Consider the following 15,355-nt stretch of genomic DNA (forward strand, 5'->3'; position numbering starts at 1 on the left):
TCTCTGTGCTTTAATTTCCTAATTTCTCAAATGAAGATAATAGAATCTATGTTATAAGATTGTTGAGAATTAAATGGGATAATGCATGGAAGTCCCTGGCTGGGTCAGTGGGAAGAGGATGCAGCTCTTGATTTTGGGGTCGTGAGTTTGAGTGGGGTGTAGAGATTACTTAAATGAATAAAGACATAAAAAATGAGATAATGTATGAATAGTGCCTATGCTCAGAAAGCATTCAGTAAATTATAGCTACAATTATTTGACAAGCATAAATCGCGAGCAACAAAAGAAGGGAAGCTATATAGGAAATATGCTGAGATAAATAAGGCAAATGTAAAGTAAAAGTCAGTGGGTTGAGTGGTGACTCCAGAAGGAAGAGGAAGATTGTAGGGGGAGCGGTCTTAAGTTCTGTTTTGGATTCTGACAAGTCATTGAAGTAAATGTAATGAACGGGCAGTTAGATGGAGCAAGATTGTAGATTTAAATGAAAAGTATTTTACTGTTAAGTGAAGATGAGTTTACCTTCAAAGGAGAAAATGGTCTGATCTGCCAAATGCAGGTGCCTCACCATTTATCTGGTTGCACAGACCAGAAACCTAGGAGTTCTTTATTTATCTCTGTCCCTTATTGTCCAATCTGTTGGCAAGTCCTATCAGCTCTGCTTCAAACTATCTCAGCCACCTTTCTTCATTTCTAAGTCCAAACTACGCTCATCATCTCTGATGATGAGACCCCTCTGGTCTCCTCTGTTCCACTCTTGACTGTTTATAATCCAGTCTCTACGCAGCAGCCAGATTGATTATAAAAAAAAAATCAGATCACAGCCAGTTCTCTGCATAAAGCCTTCCAGTGATTTCCTCTTATATTCAGAATAAAATCCAAAGTTTTTAATATCCATTGCCTTTCGTGCCCTGCCTTGTCTGATCTTGCCTACATCTCCCTGGCTCACTTCATTCAAGCTCTTGTATCTTTCTGTTCCTCAAATATGCTAAACCTCTCTCTGGCCTGGAGACTTTGTGCTTACCCTACTTGAAATAGTCTTAAAACCAGATTTTTGTATGACTCACTATCACACATTAGACTCTCAGTAAATGTGGTTCAAGTGTGAATTTGGTAGTCTTAGGAATTCTTAACCATGAGTGGAATTCAGTTGGCTTGACTTAACTTGCAGTATGTATTGTGAATTCAAAGATTGTGATAAAAAGGCTCTGGTTCCTTCCTTCTCAGAAATTTAAAAGATATTCCTGTGGCAGTAGAAGGTAAGGATGAGAGAGCCTAATCAGCAAATATATATTTAGAACCTATTGTGTACAAGACAACATGGAGGAGACATTGAAAGAGGAAAAATCATAGATTGTGGTCAGAACTGTATTCCTATCCCAGTTCTGGCCACTCACGAGCTATGAGAGCTTGGACACCTTTTCTGAGCCTCAGTTTTCTCCTTATTCTAGGCCGACTTGAATCCTTTGCTATGGAAACGTGATGGCCCACTCTGGGGTCTGTGGAGCCCTTTGGACTTTTAGGGCGAGGAATGCATGCAGTATTTAGGGTGTGTATGCTTTTTTGCCCAAAAGAAACATGGTGAAGAACCATAATCAAAGTCGTTTTTTAAAATTTTAAGTAGGCTTCATACCCAATGTGGGGCCTGAACTCAGGACCCTGAGACTGAGTCATGTGCTCTACCGACTGAGCCAGCCAGGTGCCCCAATAATCAAGGTATCAGTGAAGTAGTATATGTAGTGTGCCTAGTTCCATGCCTCAAACCTAGTGAGCCCTCTGTAGATGGTAATTACTGCCATCGCAGTTACTGGTGGACTATATACGTAATATGTTGCAATGTTATTTTATGTTTATTTGTGGTATTGAGAGGCAATGCAACTCGGAGAGCGCAGACTTTGGAGCAGTATTTCCTGAGTTGATGCCTGCTTTGCCATTTGGTAGTTACGTGATCTTCGGCAAGTTCTTTAACAACTCTGTCCTCAGTATCTTAGTTTTCTGTTGCTGCTGTAACAATTACCACAAACTTAGTGGCTTAAAACAATACAGATTTATTCTCTTACGGTTCTAGAGGTCAGAAGTCTGAAACCAGTTTCACTGGGCTAAAATCAAGGTACTGATAGGGCCGTGTTCCCTGCGGAGGCTCTAGGAGAGAGTCTTTTTGCCTGACTTTTCTCGCATGTAGAAGCCACCTGTGTTCCTTAGCTCCGTGGCCCCTTCATTTCCAAAGCCAGCAGCATAGCATCTTCTGACCCTTATGCCTCCCTAAGGACCCTTGTGAATACTTGGGCCTACCCAAGGAGTGATCCAGGTTAATCTCCCCATTTCAGAATCTTAATTTAATTACACCTAAGGTCCCTCTGTCATATAAGGTAATTTATAAACAGGTCCCAGGGATTAGAGAGCTTGGGCATCTGCAGTGGTGGAGGGGGTGGGGATGGACATATTTTGTCTACTACTGCTTTCTTTCTTTCTTTCTTTCAAGATTTTATTTATTTGACAGAAAGACAGCCAGCGAGAGAGGGAATACAGGCAGGGGGAGTGGGAGAGGAAGAAGCAGGCTCCCAGCAGAGGAGCCTGATGTGGGGCTCGATCCCAGAACGCCGGGATCATGCCCTGAGCCAAAGGCAGACGCTTAACGGCCACCCAGGTGCCCCTACTACCGCTTTCTTAGCTGCAAAATGAGAGTAACTGCCTTTCAGGCAGAGTTTGTTTTATTTTTTTATTTTTTTATTTCTTTATTTGACAGAGAGCACAAGCAGGGGGAGCAGCAGACAGAGGGAGAGGAAGGCTCCCTGCTGAGCAAGGAGTCCGATGTGGGGTGCTCGATCCCAGAACCCTGGGATCATGACCCAGGCCAGAGGCAGATGCCCAACCGGCTGAGCCACCCAGGCACCCCTTTCTGGCAGAGTTAATACACATATATTGCTTAGAACAGGGCTTGGCATACAGTAGCGGCTTAGTAAGTGTGACCCTTTATTATCTTATTCTTTCTAATGGCTACCTAGTTTTCCATAGCGTGTGTGCACCAGAGCAGTGTGGCCTCAGAGCCCACCATCTGAATCGCTCTCCCTTTTTGCCCTTATGAACTAGCTGATTATTAGCCACTTCCTAGCTGTGTATCCTTGGGTAAGCTAGTGAACTTCTTTGTGCCTGTTTTCTCAGCTGCAAACTAGGGATAAGAAGATACCAGCTCATGAGATTGTCATGAGGATTAAGTAACATAATACACGAAAAGACTGTGTGCATGTGGTGAGTCTTCAATAAATGTTAGCTATTATTATTTTATTATGGACCAGATTTATGAAATTCTGGTGATGGACACTTGGGTTTCTTTTTAGTGTATTTATTAATCCAGTACTGTTCGAGTAACAGTATACTAAGTGCCAAGCACAGTCATAGATGCTAGGGATGTGGGGGTTTCTGGAGCTTACATTCAAATGCAGGAGGAGGCAGTCAACATATAAACAAAGAGTGTAATTCCAAATAGAAGAGAGTGTGGACATAAATTTGAATGAGGTGGCCAGTGTGAACTTCTGCGATGGTGATAATTGAGTTGAAACCTAAAAAATTGACTAATACCAAAGTCCTAAGGCTGGAGCATGGCTGTTTGCAAATTAGCAGTGGGAAGAGTCTGATGAGCCTGAGATGGGCGCCGTTCACACAACTTTGGGTAAGGAACTTGCATAGGGAACCCTTGAACGGTTTGAGCAGGGAGGGGCATAATCTGGTTTAAAAGATCTCTTTTCCTGAAATGGGGACAGCAGGTTGTTGGGGGCAAGAGTGGAAGCAGGGAGACCAGGTCTAAAGCTGTTGTAGTTCTGGAGGTGAGAGATGGTGGTGGCTGTGGAGGTGGAGGGAAGCGGATGGATGCTGGGAATAGGTCTGTACATGATCTTGGTGCACACCTGAGTATTTCTGCGGGATTCATTCCTAGAAGAATTGCTGCATCAGAGTATGAATAATAATAATAGCTGACATTCATTAAGTGCTGACTGTGTGCCAGGTGCTATGTGAAGTGTTCTTCATGTAATTGAGCCATATGTTAGCTGTAGGCTCAGGGCCTCTAGCATGGTTAAAGATTAAAAATACAGGATATTCAATGTTGATGGCAGCTGAATTAAACAAAACTCCCAAGCAGGGGCACCTGGGGGGCTCAGTTGGTTAAGCATCTAATTCTTGGTTTTGGCTCAGGTTAAGATCTCAGGGTCCTGGGATCCAGCCCTGAGTTGGGCTCCCTGCTCAGCAGGGAGTCTGCTTCTCCCTCTCCCTCTGCCCTGCCCCAACACTTTCCCTCTCCCTCCCTCCCCCCCTCTCTAAATAAATAAGTAAAATCTTACTTGGTGGGGGTGGGGGGTGGGGAGAGAACCTCCCAAGCAGTGAGAGTCTAGAGCTCTGTAGGAGATAGGGATTTTGGAGAGACCACGTGTCTAAATGTGATTTTTGTCAGAGGCACTTACAGGTTGCTGTGCTCCAAGAGCTCAGAGGAGGGAGTGCTCACTTGAGTTGGCTGTGGCAAGAGGGACTTTCTGAGGAAATGGGATTTGAATTGGGGTTTGAAGTCTGGGGGAAAGCTCAACTATGCCTAGAGAGGAAGAGAGTATATTTCAGGTGTGTGAAACGCTGTGATCTAAAGTTGGCGGTGGGAAATGGAAGGCATGTCTGGGAGGGAGGAATCTGGTGCTGGTGGGAGAAGCAGCTGGGGAAGTGGAAGGGAGACAATACCGAAGGCCTTTAAAGTGCCAGCTTTAGAATTTTTCTCAGATTTTTTTGAAAATCAGGATCCCACCTATCACTGAGCCCTTTTGGGTTTTTTTGTTTTTGTTGTTTGTTTTTTAAAGATCTTCTGCACGCACGAGTGGGGGGGAGGGGCAGAGGGAGAGAGACAAGCAGATTCCCTGCTGAGTGTGGAGCCCAACAACGGATGGATCCCAGGACCCTGAGATCACAACCTGAGCCCAAAGTCAGACACTTAACAGACTGAGCCACCCAGGTGCCCCTTGTTTTTTTGTTTTAAGTGGGCTCCATGCCCAGCATGGAGCCCAGGGTGGGGCTTGAACTCAACCCTGAGCTGAGCTCAAGAGTCTAATGCCTAACCGACTGAGCCACCCAGGCGCCCTGTCACTGGATGCTTTGGTAATTAAGGTAATGGGATCGAGAAGTTCAGTAAGTCCAAGTCCACTATATGCCAGGGATTATGCTAAATCTTTTGCACACACATTTTACCAGGTTGTCAAGGAGATTAATCGACATGAAGTCAGAATTGGTATCACCATTTTACAGATGAAGAAACTGAAGTTTAGAGAGATTATGCAGCTTGTCCAGATCACCCAGTTGGGAAGTGGCAGAACCAGAATTCAAACCTAATTCTTCAGACCTAGAGGACGCATGTAGTGATTGGCAGTGCCCATTGCTGAAGGAACAACAAAGAGAACAGAGCCTAAGAAGAATTTAGTGGGTCCAGGCATTAGGAGGCACTTGGTATTGTTTGAAGATACAGCTTCCCAGGGGAGAGCTGGGCTATTCTAGTTGTATCCTTGAGGTACTGGAGCAGCCAAACAGGACAAAAACCCCAGAACTTGGCAGCCTGGAATTCCAGGTGGGGCAGTGTCAGGGCCAGGTGAAGGGAAGCCTTGTAGACTAACAGTGACCGCAGAAATCTGGAAGGTACAGCTAAATGCAAGGGGGCTCAATCTTTCTGATGTCAAAAGGTTTGGTTTGTGTACTGTATTCTTTTTGGAAACATTCCCTATTAAATGTGCTGATTCTGGAGGGATGGGAGCTCCTCTGGAAAGTCACATAGCTTTTCTTCCTCCTTCCACCCACTGGTATAATTATTACCTTGCTTGTGTCTTGTAAGCCCTCTTTCCAACTCCCTCCTATTTTAGTGAAGTGGAATTGTCACTTGAAAGGCTTGTGTCTGCTAGCCTGTGATTGGCAGTGGAAGGGCCCCATAGAGGAAAAGCCATAATGGAGAAGCTGAGACCCAAACATACGCCTTTGAGGGATATATTGCCAATATTCTCCCCTTTCCCCCATTTTACCCTTTGGTTATATCAGTGGAAGAAATCCAATATCTGCTAGTATCAGAAATCAATGCAGGACCCTGTTTTGTCAGCCACCATCCTCGTTAGAGATCTCTAGTCTAATGACATGCAAGTATCCATAATTACTAGTATCATTTTTAGAAGAGTTTCTGCATGTTCTCTCTAATACTAGTACAAGTTGAAAATTGACTCATTTCGGGACGCCTGGGTGGCTCAGTCGTTAAGCATCTGCCTTGGGCTCAGGGCGTGATCCCGGCGTCCTGGAATTGAGCCCCACATCAGGCTCCTCCGCTGGGAGCCTGCTTCTTCCTCTCCCACTCCCCCTGCTTGTGTTCCCTCTCTCGCTGGCTGTCTCTCTCTCTATCAAATAAATAAATAAAATCTTAAAAAAAAAAATCGACTCATTTCATAAATTAAGAGCAAACTCATTGGCCACCCAAACTTGAATTTATTTGAGATTGTTCTTAGTTCTCACTAATCCTTTTCAGTGTGAATAGTCATACATTTACTGCAAAAATATTAATGGGTTTGATTACAGGGTGCTGCCTAAGATCCTGATGGGGTTTCATAATACATGATATAAACTGTTCCTTTTTTCAAATCCAAAAGATTCTGATTCTAAAACCCTTCTGGTTAAAGGATTCAGATATGATACCATAGACCTATACTGCCTTCCACTGACTTCAGAGTTAAGTTCAGGCTTCTTTTTTTTTTTAAGATTTTATTTATTTTAGAATGCACGCACAAGTGTGTGGAAGGAGGGGCTGAGAAGGAGGGGAAGGGACAAGCAGAGTCCGCACTGAGAATGGAGCCTGTCTGGGGGCTTGGTCTCACAACTCCCAAGATCAGGACTTGAGCTGAAATCAAGAGTCAGTTGCCCAGCAGCCTGAGCCATCCAGGGCCCCCTACGTCCAGACTTTTTGAGACAGCTGGACCTCTGACTACCTTTTTTTAAGTCTCATCTTTTGTCACTTTACAAACTAGAATGATCCAAACACTTTCCAAATACACCCTCTTTCATGCCGCCCCTTTTTTGCTTGTGGGTTATAGCCTAATAATACCCCTTTTCACCTTTTCTTCTGCTGTCATACTAGTCCAAGCCTTCTTTCTCGCCTTAACTGTGACACTCTACCCCCTCCAAGAACCCACCGCCCCCCCCCCATGACTTTCTGTTGTGCTTAGAACAGAATTCAGCCCTTACAGTGCCTGTAAGAGCCTTCATGATGTGGGCCCTGGTTCTGTCTGTGACCCACCTCCTACTGTTCTTCCCTTTGTTCACTGTTCTTCAGCCATTCTGTCCTTTCTGTTCCTGAAACATGTACTTGCTCTTCTCCCAAATATCTGTATATTCATCCTTAATTTCATTTTGATTTTTGCTCAACACCTTCTCCGAAAGATCTTCATGATCAGTCTGAGTAAAATAGCACCCTCCAGCATTCTTGATCTCTATCCTGCTTGATTTTCATCACTTTAAGTAAGCTCTACGCCCAACATGGGGCTTGAACTCATGACCCTGAGATCAAGAGTCACTCTACCGACTGAGCCTGCCCGATTTTCATCACTTTTTGACATATCCTATATCTCTATCTCTTCCATAAAATAAAAGCTCAGGAGAGCAGGGATTATGTCTGTCTTGTTCACTGCCGTATTTCTATACCTTGGAGGGGTGCATGGCATAGAAGGTGCTCAAGAAATATTTGTTGAATGAATTGTTCTTTGCAGGATGGATTAGAGCCTGTCTCTTTCCTAGATTTGAGTCCATGATGCTTCCATGCATTTAATGAAAATCAAAATTACTTCACTGTTATTTTGACTTGTTTTGTTTATCAATTCAGTGAAGCTTCCACTATTCTCTGTCACCTGGTTAACAGTGTCTGTCTTACAGGCTGCGGGCCTCCCGGGTGCTTCTAGTCGGCATGAAAGGACTTGGGGCTGAAATTGCCAAGAATCTCATTCTGGCAGGAGTGAAAGGACTGACCATGTTGGATCCTGAACAGGTGAGATGTTTGGCCACCTCATCATTCTTCCTTCACGGTCTCGCCTCTTCAGTGTAAAACACTTGGAGATTTTGTGAATTCCTGTGTGCCCCTGCAGGGCTGTGAAAGGAGGGCCGGCATTAGTGGAGCTGTGGCCTTTGGCCTCACGGCACTGGCGTGGTCCTAGGTGGTCGACCAGTGAGACTCCTGTCTCCTCATTGAGCTTGCCTGTCTGTAAAGTGTAGTTCCTGTCTCCCTTGGAGGGTGGCTGCGAGCAGGAGAGGGATAGTGTTCCACTTTGTACCTATAAACTGCCTACATGACTAATTAAAATTGCAGAAATGCCTTAGGGCTTTGTTCTGGTATAGCTAGCCTTCACCCCCAGTGATTCTGCTTTAGAAGGTCTGAGATGAGGCTCGGGAATATATACATTTGTAAGCTGTCTCAGAAGAGCTTCACTGTAGACGGTTGACAGCCGTTAGTTTGGACAAACAGTGGGTCAGAGAGGATGGATGCAGACTGCTTAGCATGGTGCTTGCACACAAGGAACGTCTGATAACTAATAACTATAGAACATACCATTTAATTGATAATGGTCACTCCCAACTCCTATGTAGCTTTGTCTGAGCAGTTTCTCCAAGGTGAAAATAACTTCTTTCTCTACATTCTTATGCTTCAACGTTTTAATTTTCTTTTATAGAAAATGTCAAATATATACAGAAGTAGCGTAACATTTAACACCCCACCTACCTGGCTTCTACAGATAACAGTATTTTTTTTGGTCTGTATTTTTTCCCTGTGTTTTTTTGGACAGTATTTTAAAGCAAATTCTAGAAATCATGTTGCTGTTGTTTTTTAAGGTAAAATACTTGAAAGATTTTGTCATCACATGATACTATTTGTGTCTTTGCTTTTATGTAATGAAGGTGCTCAGTAACTAGCACACACAGTAAGGTAGAAGCTGGGTTGCAAATGTTGATGAAATTTTTTAGAGCTCATCTCGTTTGGGTTTCAGGAGAAAAGTAATATCAGGATTTAAAAAAGATTCTCCTGAAATGAAGAGAAGCGTGGGTTGGCTCTAATATCACAGTCACAAATTGACTTTTGACTTGAATTCAAAACCTCCTAAGGAAAGAAAATTCCTGCAAGCAAACTGCCCCATTTTTAACCGGCTGTGCACTTGCAGTTTTGACATCTCCCCAACCACAGTGCCACCTAGAGGCGTTTGGAGGGAGAATTTGTTTGCAGGGTGGAGAGGGTCAGAGCCAAGAGAGCTAGGGAAGGATGGTTTCTAAATGGGGAGGCCCTCAGTGTGGGAACACGAAACCAGATGGGGATGATGACTTCCTCATCTGGTTGGGAGAGTCTGAGAATGGGGAACAATGATATAATACTGAGGCGTGTGTGATGGAGTTCTGTCACTGCCTCAGGACAAGTGCTGGGTGCTGCCTGATGTTAGAGTGAACAGGCTGACTGTTACCCTTCCGTAATCACTTTGAGGACTTACAGTGCCTTCCACCTACCTTCCACTGCAAAGCCTAGTTCCTCTGACTGGTTTACAAGGCCTAATACAGTGATTTTCAATCCCATCTGTGCTTTGAGTATTTGGGGGAATTGTTTAAAAGTTCTCCAGGTGAGTCTAAAAATCAGGGACGGTTGAGAACCACTGGGTTAATGTAACCTGGGCTTACCCAGCCTGACTCCCACCTCTAAATTGATGGACACTCTTTGGTGGTTCTGCCTTTCACAATTTGGTTGTGCTTTTTTTTTCCTGACTAGGAACATCCCAGGGAGATTGTGATACCTAGTGCAAAAGCTCTGGAATCTTGCAGACTTGGACTCAGATCCCACCCCTACAAGCTGGGTGAGAGGCTTAAACTCTCAGGGATGCCGTTTGCTCAACTTTTATTTAATTTTTTTCCTTTTTTCATTCTTTATTTTTTTAGTAATCTCTGCACCCAATGTGGGGCTCAAACTCAAAACACTGAGATTAAGAATCTCATGCTCTACCGACTGAGCCAGCCAGGCGCCCCTCAGCTTGCTCATCTATAAATCAAGGATGTTCATTCCTGCCCTTCAGAGTTCAGAGTTTTTTATTTTGTTTACATCAGCAAATATCCAAGAGTACCTGCTGGCTAACCTATCTAGATACTTGTCATACAAAGATCCACAAGACTTGGTTCCCATTCTCAAGGTTTCTTTAGAAACCTTGAGCAGGCTCAGAGCAGGCTCCCCGACTCAGGTTGTGGTAGGGGGACATGAAAGGCTTCCTGGAGCTGTGATCTTAGCTGAGGCTTAAGGAACAAAGAGATATTTCTTAAGTTGAGGGGCTGTGTTTTAGGCGGGAAACAGTAGTGGCATAGAACAGCATGGAAATAGAATATAGCAAGCAGTACTATTTGGCGTTTTTAGGCGGGAAACAGTAGTGGCATAGAACAGCATGGAAATAGAATATAGCAAGCAGTACTATTTGGCATTTTTAGAATGAGTGGTGGGGGTGGGTGCAGGTTGTAGTTAAGGTCCAAATCGTGAAGGCCCTGTTAGTGAGCCTTGCTGTGAGCTTGTACTCAATCCTCTGGGTGGTGAGGATTCATTAAAGAGTTTCAAATGTGGGACGGTCAGTTTCAGTTTCAGTGACCTGGTCAATCTCATGCCTTCCATAGATCACTAGTTACTGTATATGATTTGCACAAGGTACAGGGCAGAAGACGACTTAGAAGGCTGCCTTAGTAGTTTAGGTGAGAGATGAAAAGGGTCTGAGTAATAGCACTCGTGATAGAAAAGGCAAAAAGCACACAGGTGAAAAATACGAGGTGTAGAATCAGTAGGACTGTATAAAGGACCATAGAGAGGCAAGGAATCACTGTAGTAGCAGATACTTCCTGAGGGTGCTGGACACTGTTCTAAGAGCTGTAGTTGTATTTCGTTTAGTCCTCACAACTCTGAGATGTAGGGATTGTCATCCCTGTTTTACAGATAAGAGAATGGCCGGAAGGGAAGTGAATTGCTGGTCTACCCAAGGTCATAGTAGTTGTTGGTACGACCAGGACTCAGAGAGTCTGACTCTTGGTAGAGCCCATGCTCTTAGCCACCTCAGCAGGTGGCTGTTACCAAGGAAATAACAAGAATATAAAGCCTGGGGTTTCTGGCTTAAATAATTGGGTGGGTGGGTGGTAGGCTCATCAATAGACAAAAAAATAGGAGTTGAATATGAGTATTCAGGGGAAGTATCTGATGGGTAGTTTAATATAAGACTCCGATGGATCAGGAAGCAAACTGTACCTGTAAGAACAATTTGAGAAATACCAGCAGAAACTGAAAGTAGTGAGTTTATGGAGCTATGTAGAGCAAAAGGATGAGTGATTGTGAGATTGAATCCTGGGAACACCACCCCCAAGAGGATCCACGTAGAGACTGGGTGTCCAGTGAGGGAAGAGCAGAGCAACACTAATAGAGTGATTATAGTAAGTGTACTGTTTTTATTAATCTCATTTTGCACGTGATTCCCATATACTAGCTCAAGGTCACAGAGTGAAGTTGTTGAGCTAGGATTTGAATCGAAGATTTGAATTCAACCTGAATTATTCCAGAGCCTTGCTCTTAACCACTGTGATGTACAGCCTCTCAGTATGTAATGAGATCCCTGAAGAAGTAGGACAGGATGGGTCAAGGACACTGTTAGAGGGCTGGCCTTGAGTGGGAGGAAGACCAGGTCATTTTCTTGGAAGAAAGGTAGTAAGGGAGAAGAGTATGTGCTGTGGATAGTTGGCTGGAGGAGAGGAGGGAGATTACTTGTGTTGTGTCTTGGTGAAGATAGCAAGGTCATACTGGAGATCAGTCGTTAACTTAGATGTTTGATGTGTGAAGAAATGCTGTGAACAGAATGGCATCTGTAATCCTGCTGGCAGCTGGCAGGTAATTTTATTATCTGTCTTCGAGGCTCTCCTCTGCTGACAGCCAGCCTTGTGGGTGAAATCCTCCTTTGGCTCCAGTCCTACTCATCTCTCCTCCTTTCTGAATTTTAATTGTATTAAGAGTTTATTTCAGGCATTCTTAATTGTGTCTAATTTTGGCACTGGTCTGATTTTATTTATTTACTTATTTTTAAAGTTTATTTTTTCTAGTAATCTCTACACCCGACCTGGGGCTTGAACTCAAGACCCCAAGATCATGGGCCGCACATTCTTTAGACTGAGCCAGCCAGGCATCCCTCACTGGTCTGATTTTAAATGAGCTGTAGGCAGGGACTACATCCTTTATTGATTTATTTTTTAAAAAGATTTTATTTATTTGATAGAGCACAAGGAGCAGGAGTGGCAGAGGGAGGGGGTAGAAGCAGGCTCCCCGCTGAGCAGGGAGCCAGCCTCAGGGCTCAGTCCCAGGATTCCTATCCCAGGATTCCGGGATCATGACCTGAGCCGAAGGCCGATGTTCAACCGACTGAGCCACCCGGGTGTCCCAGGGACTACATCCTTTAAACTGCTATTGTTTGTCTCCAGATGCTTAAAATTGGGAACACGGTAGGTATTTGGTAAATTCTTACCACTAATTATGTCATTCTATTAGCAGTTACAAATGTAAGTGAAAGAAGAAAGTGTGGACTTTTCTATTTAGAGTGAATTTTCTTTATAAACACAAGGGGGTGCTCTTTAACTATCAACGCCAAGAAAAAAGTTAAATGTCTCTAAAGCCTCTGAAGGAATGAGTGTAGGGAGTCTGTATTAGGGAAATTCCTGAAGGAACAATAATACAATTAGATGGTAGATATTTTAGTTATCCTTTAAAATGGAAAGGTTTGTTGTTTTTGAGAATTTGTTTTCCCCCCAAAATTCAAGTATTAAAAACATATTATTCCTAGGTATCGCCAGAAGACCCCGGAGCTCAGTTCTTGATCCGTACTGGCTCTGTTGGCCGCAACAGGGCAGAAGCCTCTTTGGAGCGAGCCCAGAATCTCAACCCCATGGTGGATGTGAAGGTGGACACTGAGAATATAGAAAAGAAGCCGGAGTCATTTTTCACTCAGTTTGACGCTGTAAGTTTCATAAAGAGTGTAAAATCTTGAGGCTCAGTACGTTGCCTTCGCAGTCTCAAGTCTGACATTGCCTTAGCGTGTGTGCCTTACTAGCGCGCTGCCTTGCCATGTTGAATGTGTTGGTGGTAGATCCAGTCTGTTGGATCTGCTGTAGCTGTTTGTGACTTGCTGTCTGCTGGTTTCTTCTTTGGGCATATGTTCCCTTAGACCAGGTTTCATCATTGGTGTTTTGTACTCCTTCCAGAATCTTTCCATATAGCTTCGATACATTTTACTGCAAGTGTTTTCTCTGGAAAACAAGTTGGTGGTTAATTTCTGTAGTAGAGGAATTTTTTTTGTTAGAAATACCAAACTACAGCTTGTGTTTTGTCTTAAAAAAGAGCACACCTGATTTTGGTCTATGTCTGTCTCTTTCACACAGCCACTTTGACCATGTTGCCATGGATAACTAGACAAATTCACTGTAGTTATAAGCCAAATGAGGCATATCCAACCTCATTTGGTTTCACTGCCAGATCTATGCAGAGGTGAAAGGATAAGTTAAATTCTGTTTCAGCGTCTATGATCTTTCAGACATGGTGCCCTGTACCCAGGAAAAGCTAAACAAATGTTGGATAACCATGAAATAGTCACAGATGATCTACTTGTTTTTTAAATGAAAGGCCCATAACACGAGAGGTTAGAATTTGGGCTGGGTAGTTTGTTTTTCCACACTGTTATATTTCATATGTGCATCTGTTCAAATATGTGCTTGGAATGATGGATCATCTGTGTGTTTTGTCTTTTTTTTAATTTAATTCATTCTATTTTGTAACTCCCAAGTATTGGAACATTTTCTGTTTGGACATAAGTCTTCTCTTCATTTCTTTATCCATAGTAACCACATTTGGTTAATTCTAGGTGTCCCTTGCATTTCTAGCACTTAGAGGGTTTGTGAAAACCGAAGTACCAGGCCAGTTGGTTATATAAAGCATGCGCCTGGGGTGAGGATAAATGCCTCCTGGGCCACATGTGACTGGGCCTCTTAGGTTTTACCCTCACTTTTGACTCTGCAGGGTTCCATTTGGTCAGTGTTGCATGTTCAACTGTGGCTGTCTTGCCTTTTAGATTTGATTTTTTTCCTTGGGTGTTTTCTATGTTCAGAAGAAAACATGTGCAGTTTAGAAGTTGTCTTCATGACCCTTATCACAAAGGTTTTCCTGAAAAGATGGTGTTTTATGCAGTAAAACTTAGCTATTCCCAGTACCTCCACTTCTTGGAACACAACCTAGAGGCCTCAGAGCAACACTGATAATTCCATTGAGTGAATCACCGGTTCATTGTCTACGTCTGAATGGAAGGTCACTTGGTGTGTAACCTTTTCTTTTGTCCTTAAATTCAGATAAAGTTTCATGTTGAAAACTGGAAAACTCTGGAAAAATAATCTCAACAGGACTTGTTTATCTTCTTTATCTTAACATATCAATCAAAAGAAGGGGGGAAAATGCCCTCGTATTTAAATGTGACCCTTGGGTCACTTAAAACTGGTTTTGCTTCTCATGTTAGCTTATTCAGATTTTAATAGATTAAATAATTTAGAAATAACTTACACTAAATTTTTACTGTCTTTTTTCTTTTCACAAAAACTTTGAGATATGGTTTATATATGTTCGTAGAATAGGGGAAATAAATTCATGGAATGACTTTTACTTTCCAGTTAAACCCATTTTGTTTTGATTACAGAAAGTGGAGGTCTTGCAATTTACATTTCTGGTGAAACCTGCACCTTTTCTTTTGTCTTCTAACCATAGGATCCGAAGAACCTGTTATACCAGTTCAAAACTGGCTTTAGACATGCCCAGAGAGACTGTTCATTAAGATTTATTTAGACATCAGGGCAGTGATTCACACTTTGCAAAACTCACACCCAGCTGATTCTTTCTGTCTGCAGGTTTGTCTGACTTGCTGCTCCAGGGATGTCATAGTCAAAGTTGACCAGATCTGTCACCAAAATAGCATCAAGTTTTTTACAGGAGATGTTTTTGGCTACCATGGATACACATTTGCCAATCTTGGAGAGCATGAATTCGTAGAGTAAGTTTTGGGAGAGGAGGGGAGAACGTAACGTTTTCAGAAAAAAATATAATAGTTTTATTCATCAGTAGGAAACAGCCCATCTAAGGAAAGTATGCTTAGAACACTTGGAAACCAGTTCATTAACAGCTTACTGGTTATATAGGTTGTGTGTTCAGAATTGTAGGAGATGCGGCTCCTGTTTCCAAAATAATGGTCTCATCTAAAGCAGGGTTCTTACTGCAGTCAGATAC

The 15,355-nt window shown here is 43.1% G+C and overlaps 1 protein-coding gene across 2 annotated transcripts in view; it reads left to right on the forward strand.

Annotated features, from left to right (window-relative positions):
- Positions 1 to 15,355, forward strand: part of SAE1 (SUMO1 activating enzyme subunit 1) — an 88,931-nt gene that overhangs the window by 19,837 nt on the left and 53,739 nt on the right. For both annotated transcript variants that reach the window (XM_008684489.2, XM_040634213.1), the window contains exons 2-4: positions 7,927 to 8,038; positions 12,876 to 13,049; positions 14,980 to 15,122. In XM_008684489.2, coding sequence (XP_008682711.1) covers positions 7,927 to 8,038; positions 12,876 to 13,049; positions 14,980 to 15,122 — 429 coding nt within the window. The remainder of the gene's footprint in view (positions 1 to 7,926; positions 8,039 to 12,875; positions 13,050 to 14,979; positions 15,123 to 15,355) is intronic.

This window comes from Ursus maritimus, unplaced genomic scaffold, assembly GCF_017311325.1.
Source record: "Ursus maritimus isolate PB19 unplaced genomic scaffold, ASM1731132v1 scaffold_19, whole genome shotgun sequence".
In the NCBI taxonomy this organism is placed as follows: domain Eukaryota; kingdom Metazoa; phylum Chordata; class Mammalia; order Carnivora; family Ursidae; genus Ursus; species Ursus maritimus.